Below are 15,399 nucleotides of genomic sequence, written 5' to 3' on the forward strand. Positions count from 1 at the left end.
AAAGCAAAACATCTTAGAGCAACTGAGATAATCAAATGCCTAAAACATAGAAAAATGGCTGCAGGTTTTGGGTCTGGCTAGTCTGAAGAAAAGAAGAATTACAGGGGACAGGATAGCTGTATTCCAGTATTTGAGGGGCTGCCACAAAGAAGAGGGGAGTCAAATTATTCTCCAAAGCACCTGAAGGCAGGACAAGAAGCAATGGATGGAAACTCATCAAGGGGAGAAGCAACCTGGAATTAAGGAAAAACTTCCTAACAATGAGGACAATTAATCCCTGGAACAGCTTGCCACTAGAAATCGTGGGATGCTCCATCACTGGATGTTTTTAAGAAGAGACTGGACAGTCACTTGTCTGAAATGGTATAGGTTCTCCTGTTTGAGCAGAGGGCTGGACTAGAAGACCTCCAAGGTCCCTTCCAGCGTATTCATTCTATTCTATTTGGAATAAATTAAACATGGCGGTATAGTGGGATATGTGAACTCAGGGCACGTAAATAGTTTGAATTTAGTTTGGAGGCTAATATGTGGACATGTGCAACAGTATTGCAGTAAAAATAGGACACCTGCTGATCCTGGAATTCAGCTACCAAAATATCAAGTCTGTTTTTCTTCCTTTTTTTAAAAGGAATAATATTCTAGTCCTTCTACAACATTGGAATCTTGAGATCCCAATAAATGGCTGGATCGAGTTTCTAGTGAACTTTTGAGGCCTTCACAATCCCTTGTTTTTTCCAAGGTCTGGCAGAAGCAGAATTAATTATGCAAAGCCAAGCGAAAAACCAAAAAGAAAAAGAAGTTAAAAAACAATATTCATGCTAGAAATGCCTAATTTATGCATGCCACAAAACCCAGCTTTTCTTGGCCCAAGAGGCTGATATTTTTAGGACAATCTTGATCAAAATGCAGTATAAGCAGCGCTGCTGGTTCAGTGCTGGGTGAATATAAAAGGAAATGTCAATATAAAATATGATGTACAAATATAAAAGGGGAAAAAAATGACATTGCTTCAGGCGTATACTACAGGCCACCCAACCGAGCAGAAGGAATAGATGAACTCTTTGCCAATTAATGAACAAATGTAGGTATGTAACGAATGTCCTTGACATGCATTAGAATTCATCCTTCCCTCTTCTTTCTCATGAGACCATGTCAACATTCACCTGTGAAGTTAGGCAGAAGAGGTGGTCATCTGTCTATTTTAGGATAATGCTATGAAGTAGCCTTGAGCATCAGTCAGGGGAATACAGAGACAAGTCAATCCTTGGATGGGTCCAGAGATCATAGCAAGAGCACTTAGACTTATATACCGCTTCACAGTGTTTTACAGCCCTCTCTAAGTGGTTTACAGAGTCAGCCTCTTGCCCCCAACAGCCTGGGTCCTCATTTTACCCACCTCGGAAGGACGGAAGGCTGAGTCAACCTTGAGCCTGGTGAGATTCGAACTGCCAAATTGCAGGCAGCCGGCAGGCAGCAGAAGTAGCCTGCAGTACTGCACTCTAACTGCTGTGCCACCCATGGCTCGTATAGTAGGCTGGAACAGACTACTCTGTGCCAAATTCGCAGTCATTGTGCATGGCTGCATGTTCACCTGGAGAACTATTTTTATATGCAACAACAGTGCACGTTTAAGCATTGCTTGTTTCCATGCTGTTTTTTTTTTGGGGGGGGGAAAGACTGATCGTTTTCCATAGGTGGCATGGGATCAAATGTCGATCTGATAAACAGAAAAGCCAAGGGGGCCGTCTGCATTGCTCTCTTTGGCTAGCTCCATTCAGACTGTCAAACATAGCTAGGAATTTGGCTCAACACCCCGAGAAGTGGAAGCGGACTTGCAAATAAAGCTGTTATACTTTGCCTCATATTTTAAATTCTGTTAAGGCTGGAAATGGGCAGGATTCCAGGTAATCCCTCCCTAGAAGATGGATTCCAAATCCAAGTTTATTTTATAAGTTTGAGTGGGGTGGGGAAAGGAGGCAGAGGACAGGGCTTAACTCCTTCCTCTCCAATCACCCTCCTACATTTTTCCTTTCTTCTGCCTCATTACCAGAGTTACAAAATAAGTCCAGCGCGGTGGCAAGAAAGAGAGTTTAGCCAGAGGAAGAAAACCGGTACAAGTAAGTTGATTCTAGGAACGCTCTGGAGTTATTATGCATGAATTCATAATGCTGTGTATTAAATCGGGGGTCTTCACCTGATTTAATCTAATTTTTTTTACTACCGGTTCTGTGGGCATGGCTTGGTGGACATGGCAGGGGAAGGATACTGCAAAATCCCCATTCCTTCCCCACTCTGGGACCAGCCAGAGGTGGTATTTGCTGGTTCTCCGAACTGCTCAAAATTTCCACTACCAGAACCTGTCAGAACCTGCTGGATTTCACTCCTGGGTCTCCAACCTTGGCAACTTTAAGCCTGGAGGACAATTCACAGAATTTCCCAGCCAGCAGAATTCTGGGAGTTGAAGTCCTCCAGGCTTAAAGTTGCCAAGGTTGGAGACCCCTGTATTAAATGGTTCTTAATTATGAAGAATTCCATGCTAAAAACACGTATACCTCTTTTCCCCACCCAAGTGATGTAATGGGCCAGATGTTCCTCTCTCTTGGGGGGGAGGGAGAGAGTCCACTTGTCTCTTGCTGGGGTCATGAACATATATGGTACCACAGTATTGCTTCTGACAGTGTGAGTGTCAATTCGCAAAGCATCCCTGACTTGCTCTTGAATTGCCATAGGCCAGGGGATGCACATTCCACGCTTATCTCTCTCAAGGCTGTATCCCAGGGTTACCTACAGCAGCTGGAGCCGGAGGGGACCTCTACAACCCACAAAATTGCTCCATTGGCAAATGTGAACGTGACCCTGGGGGGAGGGGGAAAACAGGGTCATAATTGGAGCGTAAATTATGTAGGGTCAGAGCTTAAATAACTGGATTTCTTTTGAGGCTTGGCTCAAGACTCATGATTTAATTAGGGCATCCGTGGGAACCCTGACAGCAAGCCAGCTCTGACCCTACGTAATTAATTCGCGCACCAGGTACTTTTGTTTCCTCATCTCACAAGCAACGTACAAATAGTGTCGCATGTACTACTTTATGCTTAGTCCAGGTTTATGTGGCCACACTCCCGTCTTAAAAAAAGATGATGTGGCTGGGAACGATGGATGCTACAGTCCAATACATTCAGATTAAATCTCTAACATCCAAACCACCTTGATTTATTCCATTATTCTGTAAATTTTGAAGTGTTTTGGTTGTAAGTAAAGGTAGCTATTCAGATACTTTCTCCTGTTGAATTGGGTCTCCAGATTAATGGTGTGATGCTTAGTGATTGGGCTAAAGAAAAGGTAGATTTTCATTGGCAATCACAGCAGTCCCTGGAAAGATTTCTGGAGAAGCAACGGTGAACTGAAGACAATTCTGCTGAGGACAGAACCAATAACTGCAGTAGAACAAAGTGCCACTGAACAGACCGGCTTTTCATAGTTTTTCTCCGGACAAGGAAAGGACTTGAGATGGTCCACAAATACTCCAGACTGCTACTCCTTGTCTTATACCATAATACAGTGGCCTCCAGCAGATTTAGAATTGTGGGAGACAAGGGAATGGCCATCTTGCTCAAACCATGATCAGCATCTTTGAAAGGACACTGGGTTTGCAAACTTCCTTTTCCAAGCACTTTTGGAAATTGCTTGTGAACTGCTTTCCAGCTATTAGGAACCTTTAAAACTACAAAGTTTTTTTTTTCAGCACCAGGTGAATCTCCAAACCTTTACAAACTGAAACTTAAATACATGCTTAAGAATTTTTAAAGACTTCTTTTGGAATATAGAGCAAAAGGTGATCAAGACGTCGATTTTGGAATGTTACAAATGGACTTCAAATGGATTGGAAATAGGATTTTGAAATTAATTATAAGAATCCTTCCTGCGAGAAAATGCTGTTGTTTTGAATTTTTAACCCAACATGATAGGATGGGACTTGGAAACTTGGATAGTAGAGGGAACCAGAAAGAACTAAAGATTACCATTAAAGGTTTGCATTAATTTTTATCTTTTTAAATGTAATATTTAATAGAATTATTATTTTTTAAAAAAGACAGTAGATAGGATAGCAGGCCTCCCAGAAAAGAAGATCAACCTGACATTGAAATTCAATGAAAGTCAACACAATTTTCATTCTCACAGACAACATGTATGCTCTTCCTCTACCTCTTAACTTTAAGCTACAAAGGATTGGTGCGAGGATTGGACAAGAGGATAGTTGAGGTTTGGGCAACTGTGATAAGCAAGGATGAAGTCATGCATGCTTCTTTTAGACACCATTTGTGTGGTGAAGTCTCAATATGCACAACATTTTTATTATCGCTGTGATAAACCCAACAGCAAAGAGACGTACCTTGATAGGCGAATACCACTTATGTGGTGAGGAGGACCGGCGTATGCCGCTTCCGAGGCTCCTTGGCTCTGGGAATTCGTACTCTTGTTCTGGCATCTTGACTCGGGCGTTTTTGGCCTTCTCCAGCTTCGCCCCTTCTTCGGTCGATCCCTTTTCTCCCCAACGAACCTGAAAGGGAAGCATTCCCATCGAGGTGATCTCAAGCTCTTCTCCAATGACTTCCACCCAGAGCTGTCTAAGGAGACGTGGAGATGGGTGACTTTGGCTTGATGATTGGGATTTTATGAGACTCTTTGAGTTCACATACGGAAGGACTACACTGGAGACTTTGGAGCTACGGGTCAGTGAAAAAAACTTGAGTTTACAACCTCAAGGCTTGGAGATGATCCCCAGAACTCTTCCAGTTTTGCTAGTAAATTGCAAAGTTCCTCTCTCTCTCTCTCTCTCTGTCTGTCTGTCTCTGTCTCTCTCCCTTTCTCTCATATCCTGGCCCTAAAATTCTTGGGAGGCTACTGGATAGCCTTATCAAGGACCTAGGCCACCAGTTGATTCAGAGTTACCTCCCCCTTTCCTGTTGCAGATAAATTAGCCAGAAACCTTCCCAAACTTAATTACTGGCCTTATCAGTGAGAAACAGAAGAGTGAAAGCTGTGATACTCTAATAAGATCCCCTCTCTGAGAAGGCTGTGGCTTCTATCAGGGCTGGGAATATTTTGTTGCCCGTCACCTATTGCTTGCTCCCTGTACAGGCCACCCATCTTGCCTAGAAGTGATTCTAGGCCCTTGATAACCATCAAAACCACAAGATAAAACATCAAACGTGCAAAAACAATCAACGTGCCTTTGTTTCCCCAAAGTGCGTAAAAGCTATGCTGGTGAGGGGAGAACAAGGGAGCAACACAGCAACTGCTAGTAAGATAGGGCTGGGTGTGGGATGCTGGCATTGGAAGGAGGAACCCTCTTGGGGACAGGTCAGAATGGGAAGCAGGGCCGTAGTTTTCCTCACAGTCTTTGACTCTCTTTGTTCCCTTCCCACAACAAAGTGGCAGGCAGTTTCGTGGTTCAGCTGAGGAGGAAGAGGAGGAGAAAGAGGCAGGTTCACCAGGACTCTGCTGAGGGTCGTGAGGGGGGGTGGGGAATGTAGGAGAGGGTCAAGTGCATCATCATCCCAGAAGAGACCCAAGTTCAGTTCCCCATGAATTCCATTAACCGTCTATGGAGATTCTCCGTCATTCAGGTCAGGGGTCTCTAACCTTGTCAACTTTAAGACTCATGGACTTCAGTTCCCAGAGTTCCTCAGCCAGCTTTGCTGGCTGAGGTACTCTGGGAGTTGAAGTCCACGAGTCTTAAAGTTGACAAGGTTGGAGACCCCTGCTCCAGGTCGTGGTTGTCCCAAAGGTGCTTTTCCAAAAGGCAACTGGACTTTCTTGGTTTCTTCCTTGAAACTTGAGAACTGGACCTTGTATTCATTGAACTCAGGGCTGTTCGAATAAACTTGGTTCAAGCAGATCGTGTGGTCGCCATTCATAAACTGGGCTGTGGGGAATTTCCCCCTTCAGTGGCAACCAGAAACAGGGGCCACCCTACCTCCATCCGCTTAATGCCCCCAACTCCACGCCCACCATAGTAGGAAGCATCCACCGTCGGCCACTTCTTCTTCGGAAGCCCATCATCATCTTCCTCCTACAAGAGAGAGAGAAAATATGGGCATCAGCATTGATCTATCAGAACTTCTAATCCTTGGATAAAAAGAAGTTGTTGTGAAGAACTCCGTTTGCATTTTAAAATAAAAATCTTTCTTTATTGGTTATCAGACAAATTAGACATTATTTGGGAGTTCATGTCGGCTTTTCCTAAGAAATAACTCTTCCCAGGTTTTATTTATCCTCTGTCTCTGTTTCTCCCCCTCTCTTCCTCCTAGATAAGTTGACTTTGTATATAATATACAAATGGATGAAGACTATTGCTTGACATAGTGTAAACCGCCCTGAGTCTTCGGAGAAGGGCGGGATATAAATGCAAATAAAAAAGATGAAAACCTGACTCAAAAGATCTCCCGGTGAATTAATGAAGCATAATATTCAGAGAACCATATATAGGCTTGTATGTCTCGTTTTCTACTTCATAAGGGAAATATTTGGAAGAACAAAGCCAGCAGAATTTTATCCCCACCACAATGGAGATATAAAAACGCATTTTGGTTCGGAGGTTTCGCCATCTGCTCTGGACACATTTCTGGCCATAGCCTTCATATAGATGCGGTTTTTTTCCAACGGGAAAGAAAACACAGCCTTGCCATAGGCTGATTATTTTATTTATTTACTTACTTTGCTGAATGCCTTGCCTGCAGAGGCTGTGAGTGTTCCATCACTGGAGGCATTTAAGAAGAGACTGGACAGCCATTTGTCTGGAATGGTATTGGTATGGGGGTCTCCTGCTTAAGCAAGGTCCCTTCCAACTCTGTTATACCTGCTATTCCATTTCCAAAATGACCTTCTAGGAACCTATTACCTAACGGTTTGTCTTTGTGTTGTTTTAAAAAGCCAAAAATAGATTTTGCTGCTAAAGTTAAAAGAGATTCCAGAACACCCTTTCCAGCTTTCTGGTGCCCAGATGTGCTGACCAACAGAAACAGTGAGGGATAAGGAGAGTTGTAGGCCAAAACATCTGGAAGACCCCACAGTGAGAAAGGAAGTTTGGGTTTGTCTTGGCAAGGGTTCAAAACAACCCACATGTTTATTGACAGGTGCTAGCAGACCAAACATCCGTTCGAAGGGCCTTTCTCCATTTGCTACCAGCATGTCTTTGCAATATTTTTTCCCCACTACGTCCCTCTATGGTGCCTCCATTTCATCCTCCGTCCATGAGTTAGGCATGGATTAAGGATTGATACTAGTGATAGTTACAGATACAGAGTTAGAAGGGATCTTGTAAGTCATCTAGTCCAACCCCTCTCTCAAGCAGACCCTACAATATTTCTTCGCCTTTAAAACTTGCAGCTTCCCGTGATGAAGCTCCCACAACTTCCGAAGGCAACTTCTGTTCCATAGGTTGATTGTTCTCACTGTCAGAAAGTTCCTCCTCATTTTTAGGTTGAATCTCTCCTTGTTCAGTTTCCATCCATTATTCCTTGTCTGGCCTTTGGGTGCCTTGGAAAATAGCTTGACCCCCTTGTTCTTCAGAGCTCATTTAAATGAACATGGGTCATCATCATTGTCTTTCAATGATCCCATAATCCCTTGCGGGGTGGAGTCTGGGCAACTGAATGGAGCTGAGTTTTACTGGCTGGATGCCTTTCCTGTCGCCAATACAGAGTTATATTCAGCAGATATATTCCCATCGTGCCCATAGAGAGAAATAACTGCCTCTACCTAGGATCGAACTCACAGCCTCCTGATTGTGAGGCGAGAGCTCCACCTCTAGGCCACTGCACCACTACTTAAATGAACATGTGTGGTATTATGAAATGCAAATATGTATCATGTTTAATTTCATGTAACTGATTACATGAAGGGGGGGATGATCTTGTCATTTCCAATCAACTTTTCTTCTGTAATTTCTGCACTACATCCTACAACATCTTGAATCTCCAAAGACCTACGCAAGGGTCTTCTTTGTAGACTTTAGTTCAGCATTCAATATCATCATTCCAGACACTCTTCTAACTAAGCTAAATCAGCTACAGGTACCTGAACAGTCTTGTAAGTGGATCACAAGCTTCCTAACAAACAGGAAGCAGCAGGTGAAGCTAAGCAGAATCACATCAGATACCTGTACAATTAGCACAGGGCCCCCCCAAGGCTGTGTGCTCTCCCACTTCCCTCTATATACCAATGACTGCATCTCCAACAATACATCTGTCAAACTACTGAAGTTCACAGATAACACAACAGTGATCAGTCTCATTCGAGACAATGATGAATCCACATACAGACAGGAGGTTGAACAACTAGCCTCGTGGTGCAACCGGAACAATCTGGAACTGAACACACTAAAAACTGTAGAAATGGTGATAGACTTTAGGAGAAACCCTTCCATACTTCCACCTCTTTCAATACTAGACAACACAGTATCAACAGTAGAGACCTTCAAATTTCTAGGTTCTACCATATTGCAAGATCTAAAATGGACAGCTAACATAAAAAAAGTCATCAAAAAACCACAACAAAGAATGTTCTTTCTGCGCCAACTCAGAAAGCTCAAACTGCCCAAAGAGCTGCTGATTCAGTTCTACAGAGGAATTATTGAGTCTGTCATTTGCACCTCTATAACTGTCTGGTTTGGTTCTGCAACCCAACAAGAAAAACACCGACTTCAGAGGATAATTAGAACTGCAGAAAAATAATTGCTATCAACCTGCCTTCCATTGAGGACTTGTATACTGCACGAGTCAAAAAGAGGGCTGTGAAAATATTTACAGACCACTCGCATCCTGGACATAAACTGTTTCAACTCCTACCCTCAAAATGACGCTACAGAGCACTGCACACCAGAACAACTAGACACAAGAACAGTTTTTTCCCGAACACCATCACTCTGCTAAACAAATTCCCTCAACACTGTCAAACTATTGACTAAATCTGCACCACTATTAATCTTCTCATCGTTCCTATCACCCATCTCCTTCCACTTATGACTGTATGACTGTAAAACTTTGTTGCTGGTATCCTTATAATTTATATTGATATTGATTGTTTCCTGATTGCTTATTTGTACCCTATGACTATCAATAAGTGTTGTACCTTAGGATTCTTGATGAAGGTATCTTTTCTTTTATGTACACTGAGAGTGTATGCACCAAGACAAATTCCTTGTGTGTCCAATCACACTTGGCCAATAAAAATTCTATTCTATTCTATTCTATTCTATTCTATTCTATTCTATTCTATTCTATTCTATTCTATTCTATTCTCTATTCTCTATTCTCTATTCTCTTCTATTCTATGGACTTGAGGGCCATCTGCCCTCAAGATTTTTAAATGTGGAATATTCTTTAATGTTCAAAAGGATCATGCAAGAAGACAAAACCAGAGAAGGGAGAAAAAAATCTGGAAAATATGAATAAACCCTAAGAAAAGTGCACCTCCAGCTTTGCTGCACAGATCCACATATGAAATGATCCACTCCATCTGAACGCAGGCCTGGCAAGAATCCCTTAACACTTGTACAAGGGTTGAGCCCAGATGTAGATTAACTTTGATAATTAAAGAGAGAAGATAGGGAATATTTTAAGATAGGGGGGAAATTTCATGATTGGTTAGAAAAGAGAAATAGATAAAGATTTTGATATTGTAATAAGAGAACATTATAGTAAATGTATTGTATTTGGGGGGGGGGAAGTATTGCAATAGAGAAATGGAAACTATAATAGAATAGAATAGAATAGAATTTATTGGCCAAGTGTGATTGGACACACAAGGAATTTGTCTTTGGTGCATAGGCTCTCAGTGTACATAAAAGAAAAGATACGTTCATCAAGGTACAACATTTACAACACAAATGATGGTCAATATATCAATATAAATCATAAGGACTACCAGCAACAAAGTTACAGTCATACAGTCATAAGTGGAAAGAGATTGGTGATGGGAAGAGGGAAGGGAAGAAATGGAGGAGCAACCAAAAAGAAGAAGCAGCTACTACTGAAGAAACACCAAGATGACAGACGGAAGGACTGATGTATTATGTGTTTGTTTGTGTAAAAAATAAAAAAAACTTTAGAAAAACAAAAAAAGGGTTGACCCCAGATGAAAGAGTCTTTGCTAAATCATACTTTTGGAACAGGGGTGAAAGGTAAAATTTGTTACTACCGGTTCTGTGGGCGTGGCTTTGTGGGGGGAGTTAATGTGACTGGAAGGGCGTGGCCAACTTTTTTTTTTTAACTTTTAAAAGCATTTTTTCTACAACCTTTTCGGCCGAAGAGGTTGTAAAAAAATGCTTTTAAAAGCCTGTGATGATCAGGCAACTCAGCTGGGATTGCCAGAGGAAAAAAAGCTTTTAAAAGCCTCTGACGATCCCAGCTGAGCTGCACGATCACCAGAGGCTTTTTTTTTACTTTTAAAAGCATTTTTTCAGTCGAAGAAAAAATGCTTTTAAAAGTAAAAAAAAAAACCCCTCTGATGATTGTGCGGCTCAGCTTGGGTGGGTGGGGGAGGGATTTTTGCTACCGGTTCTCTGAACCACCCGCTGCCATCGCTACCGGATTGGGTAATCTGGTCCGAACCGGTAGCATTTCACCCCTGCTTTGGAAGCAGGAGAAAGGGGAAGGGAGGGGAAGGATTACAAGCAGCCGGTTAAAACAACCAGGAGGGAGATTCAGGCTAGACATCTGCAGCAGCTGTTAGCTTGTGGAGCAGGCTGCCAGAGACAGTGATAAGACCTCCTTCGCCAGAGGACCCCAAGAAGAGGCTGGGTGGTCATCCATCAGAGATGCTCTTATTGCAGAAGACTCCAAAACTTGACACCTTTAACACTTGTAGACTTCAACTCTTCAACCTCCCTTTTGGTTCTGTTAGGGGAGACGTAAGGGCCCTGTTGCTGAAGATGGCCAGCTGGCTTCCTTTTCTTCTCTCCAACATCAGTTCTTGATCTTCCTAACAGGGAGCATTGTGCAGATCCCCTTAACACCATCCATTACGGTGGGAAAGGATACGTGTCATCTTTCTGTGAGCCGGCTGGGTGGAAGTGCTAAAACTGAGCCTCCTCTGCTCCTTGGTTCTATCAAGATGTGTTTTGGGACAAAGCCCAAGGAAGGAAAGGTATAAGGTTCTCCATCCCTACTTTTCCAACTTCCATCAGCAACTCACCATGCCTTTCTCCCGCATAGCGGGGGCAGACACCTAGGCTCCTTGCCAACTGTTTCTCCCTTCCCTTTCCTCTTTGAGACATTTTTCAAAAATTAACATCTAAGTTCTCTTTTATTTGACTCCAAAGCAAGCGATCCAAGAAGTTTTGGGGCAGAGGAGTGAACAGCAGCAGCCGTGGCTCCTAGAAAGTCTTCCTTTCAAACGAAGGCAAAGGTAGAAGCAGATGTGGGAGGAGAAGCATATGTCCTTGATGAAGCTCATAAATCACCTTTGCCTCTGTTTTCGATTGATCCTGGCCTGCCAAAACTTTGCTGGGTATCTTTGTCTTGAAGCTAAATGGACTTGGAGTGATATCAGATCTAAACTCTCTCTCTCTCTCTCTCTCTTTCTCTCTGTTCTTGACTTGGCTGTAGAACCATCCGAGTGAGAAAGCTTGTGGACTCCAGATGTCAACAAAGACTCATGAATGATGACAAGATTGGGCTGTTGGTTGGCTCAGATTTAAACCCATAGAAAGAAAATTAATTTAGCCTTGATCTCAAAGCTGCAATGTCGAATTATAAGGCAACAAACACACCTCATCCTGGAAAACCCACCATATAATCAAAGCATAATATGTACTTGAAGCTCAACACGCAACCACAACGTAGGGTAGAAGCCACAGCGATGACACCATGATGATAGAAGGGGAGATCATCAAATCTGCAGACAAAATCAAGCTAGGTGGCATTGCTAACACTTAGGAAACTAGGCTCATGATCCAGAAGGATCTTGACAGACTCAAGCACTGGAATAATTCAGTGGTGAGAAAATAGGTAGGAAAAATCGAAAGCACAGGTATAGAAAAGGGGGTCTCTAGCTCAACAGCAGTAACTGTGAGACGGACCTAGGAATCCCTCCTAATGGATCACCACATACGTATGAGCCAGCAGTGTGCTGCAGCTACCAAAAAAGCCAATGCAGTCCTTGGTTGCACCAACAGAGAAAAAGCAACAAGATCCTGAGAAGTGATGGTACCCCTTTATATTGTACTACTGAAGCCACCCTTCAAATACTGTGTCCAATTTTGGTCACCATATTACAAAAAATAAAATAAAATAAAATCACAAGGTCCAGAGAAGAGCAACAAAGATGATAAGGAGTCTGGGGTATAAATTGTACAATGAATGCTGAAGAGAACTAGGCATGTTTAGCCTAATGATCTGTCATGGCGCAGTGGTTAGAATGTGGTACTGTAGGCTAACTCATTGCTTACTCCAGGAGTTCGATCCTGACCGGCTCAAGGTCAATTCAGCCTTCTGTCCTTCCCAAGTTGGTAAAATTAAGACCCAGATTGTTGAGGGCAATAGTCTGACTCTGTAAACCGCTGAATGGAATAGAATTTTTTATTGGCCAAGTGTGATTGGCCAAGAGGGCCGTAAAGCACTGTGAAGCAGTATATAAGTCTTAAGTGCTCTTGGTCTTAGGGTTGACATGATAACTCTCTTCTGTTATAGTACTTGAGGGGCTATAACAAAGAACAGGGAATTGACTTGTTCCCCAAAGCACCAGGGAGAAGGACAAGAAGTGATGGATGGAAGCTCATTAAGGGAGACCTGGAACTAAGGAGAAATTTCCTGACAGTGGAAAATTAATCGTTCGAACAGGAGTTGTGGCTGCTTCATCTCTAGAGGTTTTCAAGAAATAATTGGGCGACCATTTGTCCAGAATGATATATAAGTTATAAGATTTCACCCAGTGGTGAAATCCAAATTTTTTTACTACCGGTTCTGTGGGCGTGGCTTGGTGGGCGTGGTGTGGCAGGGGAAGGATACTGCAAAATCTCCATTCCCACCCCACTCCAGGGGAAGGATACTGCAAAATCCCTGTTTCCTCCCCACTCCTGGGGGATGGATATTGCAAAATCTCCATTCCCTCCCCACTCTGGGGCCAGCCAGAGGTGGTCTTTGCCGGTTCTCCGAACTACTCAAAATGTCCGCTACCGGTTCTCCAGAACCTGTCAGAACCTGCTGGATTTCAACCCTGATCTGGCCCTATGATTCTATGAGGTGGAAGCCATGATTGTGGGCAGCCCTCTGTGCAACCAATGCACCCAGCAAAGTAGCAGTGATCTAATTCTAATCAAACTGGGGAGAAACTGTTGGGTTAATACTTTGTTTTCCCAGAACAGTTAAAACCTCTTGAAGAGTCATCCCACCACAGCTTAGCTTATTGTCCTATTTCTCAACTTTACCAACTTTCAAGACATGTGGACTGGAATTCCCTGAACCTACTTGACTTACTACTTGCATTTCCTGCCCGTAAACAAACCATCATTTCTGAAGCACCTTAAAAAAAGCATGTTCGAAAATGATGAGTGGCCTTCGTAAGGCACTCGAGCCTTCCGAGCAACTACTCTATGTTTACATGCTGGAGTAAAAGAATAAATAAGTTTTGAGGGACGTGTAATTGGAACAAGGAACCAGCAACTGTCCACTGGAAGCCTCAGACAGCCTCTGGGTTGTCTGGTCTTAGCCCTTTTGTCGTGGTCCAGAGGTGGCTGGGATGTATGGTACAGGTAGTCCTGGGCTTATGACCACAATTGAGCCCCAAGTTCCTGTTGCTAAGTGAGTTTTGACTCATTTTACAACCTTTGTTGCCTCAGTTGTTGAGTGAATCACTACCGTTATTCAGTTAGTAACTTGAATCTGACTTCCCCGCTAATTTTGCTTGTCAGAAGTTCAAAAAAAGGGGATCACATGACCCCAGGACACAGCAACCGTCATAAATATGAACCAGTTGCCAAGCATCGTAATTTTGATCCCCTGTCCATGGGGATGCTGCAAACAGCGGTGGGAAAATGGTTATAAGTCAGACTGGCACCTTAAAAGAGGTCATCTGCACCTCCAGAACTGTCTGGTTTGGTTCCGCAACACAACAAGACAGACACAGACTTCAGAGGATCATTAGAACTGCAGAAAATATATATAATTATAATATATAATATATTCCGAAAAACCGGTCGAAAAAATGTTAAAAAAGTAAAAAAAAAAAGTTCCGACAATCGCGTGTCGCTCACTTGATTGTCAGAACTTTTTTTTTTACATTTTTTACTACTGGTTCGAGTGAACCGGACTGAACCAGGAGCACATCACCCCTGGTTTAGAGGGAAACCCAGCGAGGAAGAATTACCTGGTCCTCACCTGATCCCTTTCCAGGGACCTTGAAGACCGAATTGCACGAACAAAATGCTTTAGGAAAACAGAGGCTTCAAAACATCAAAGGAAATAACAACAACAACAGAGCTGGAAGGGACCTTGGAGGTCTTCTAGTCCAACCCCCTGCCCAGGCAGGAAATGCTACACCATTTCAGACAAATGGCTATCCAATATTTTCTTAAAAATTTCTAGTGTTGGAGCATTTACAACTTCTGCAGGCAAGTTGTTCCACTGATTAATTGTTCTAACTGTCGGGAAATTTCTCCTTAGTTCTAGGTTGCTTCTCTCCTTGATTAGTTTCCACCCGTTGCTTCTTGTCCTGCCTTCAGGTGCTTTGGAGAATAGCTTGACTCCCTCTTCTTTGGGGCAGAGATATTGGAAGACTGCTATCATGTGAAAAGGATCAAAGTACTCACCTCACTGTCTTCCATCGGGGGTGGCGGGGGCTCTTTAATAATCTGAAAAGGATGGAAATGAATACAAAAGATTACCTAATATTCACTTTCAGGACCCGTCCTCAGAAGATTTATTTGTTTGTTTGTTTGTTTGTTTGTTTGTTTGCTGGTTTGTCAACAAGTACAAGGAAACAAGTAACAGTATGGACATGGACACAAAAAAGAATTTGCAGAAATAAAAGGATATAAATAAGCAAAACATAGCCATAAAAACATAGAATGATTACATATAAATGGGGACAGGAGGAGAGGCATGCTGGTACGCTTATGCACGCCCCCTTAAGATGCCACGATAAACTTATTTCTAAACAGTTTCCATCTCCATTTAAAACCACGGCCCACACCTACAAATCTGGCAGGTCGCCTTCTGAGGAGCTGGCGAAAAATCTGAACCTTGAACCCAAAATGTCATTATTTAACCCTCCCCAGCCCTGATAGAAAGAACTTCATAGCAAACGTCTCTGGAGATTCTCAGCCATCCAGGTCGTGGTTGCCCCAAAGGTGTTTTTTCAAGAGGCAACTGGACTTTCTGGTTTTCCTTTGAAGACGTT

General features: G+C 42.9%; 1 protein-coding gene across 5 annotated transcripts in view; it reads right to left on the bottom strand.

Moving 5' to 3' along the window:
- The window catches only part of ANTXR1 (ANTXR cell adhesion molecule 1), a 150,330-nt gene that overhangs the window by 35,290 nt on the left and 99,641 nt on the right, over positions 1 to 15,399 (bottom strand). For all 5 annotated transcript variants that reach the window (XR_009156528.1, XM_058194967.1, XM_058194969.1 and 2 more), the window contains exons 14-16: positions 14,810 to 14,851; positions 5,978 to 6,073; positions 4,391 to 4,558 (exon numbers count right to left, since the gene is read on the bottom strand). Coding sequence is in view for 4 of the 5 variants with exons in the window: in XM_058194967.1 (XP_058050950.1) it covers positions 4,391 to 4,558; positions 5,978 to 6,073; positions 14,810 to 14,851 (306 nt within the window). In the remaining variant the exon portion in view is untranslated. The remainder of the gene's footprint in view (positions 1 to 4,390; positions 4,559 to 5,977; positions 6,074 to 14,809; positions 14,852 to 15,399) is intronic.

Source organism: Ahaetulla prasina, chromosome 9 (assembly GCF_028640845.1).
Source record: "Ahaetulla prasina isolate Xishuangbanna chromosome 9, ASM2864084v1, whole genome shotgun sequence".
In the NCBI taxonomy this organism is placed as follows: Eukaryota; Metazoa; Chordata; class Lepidosauria; order Squamata; family Colubridae; genus Ahaetulla; species Ahaetulla prasina.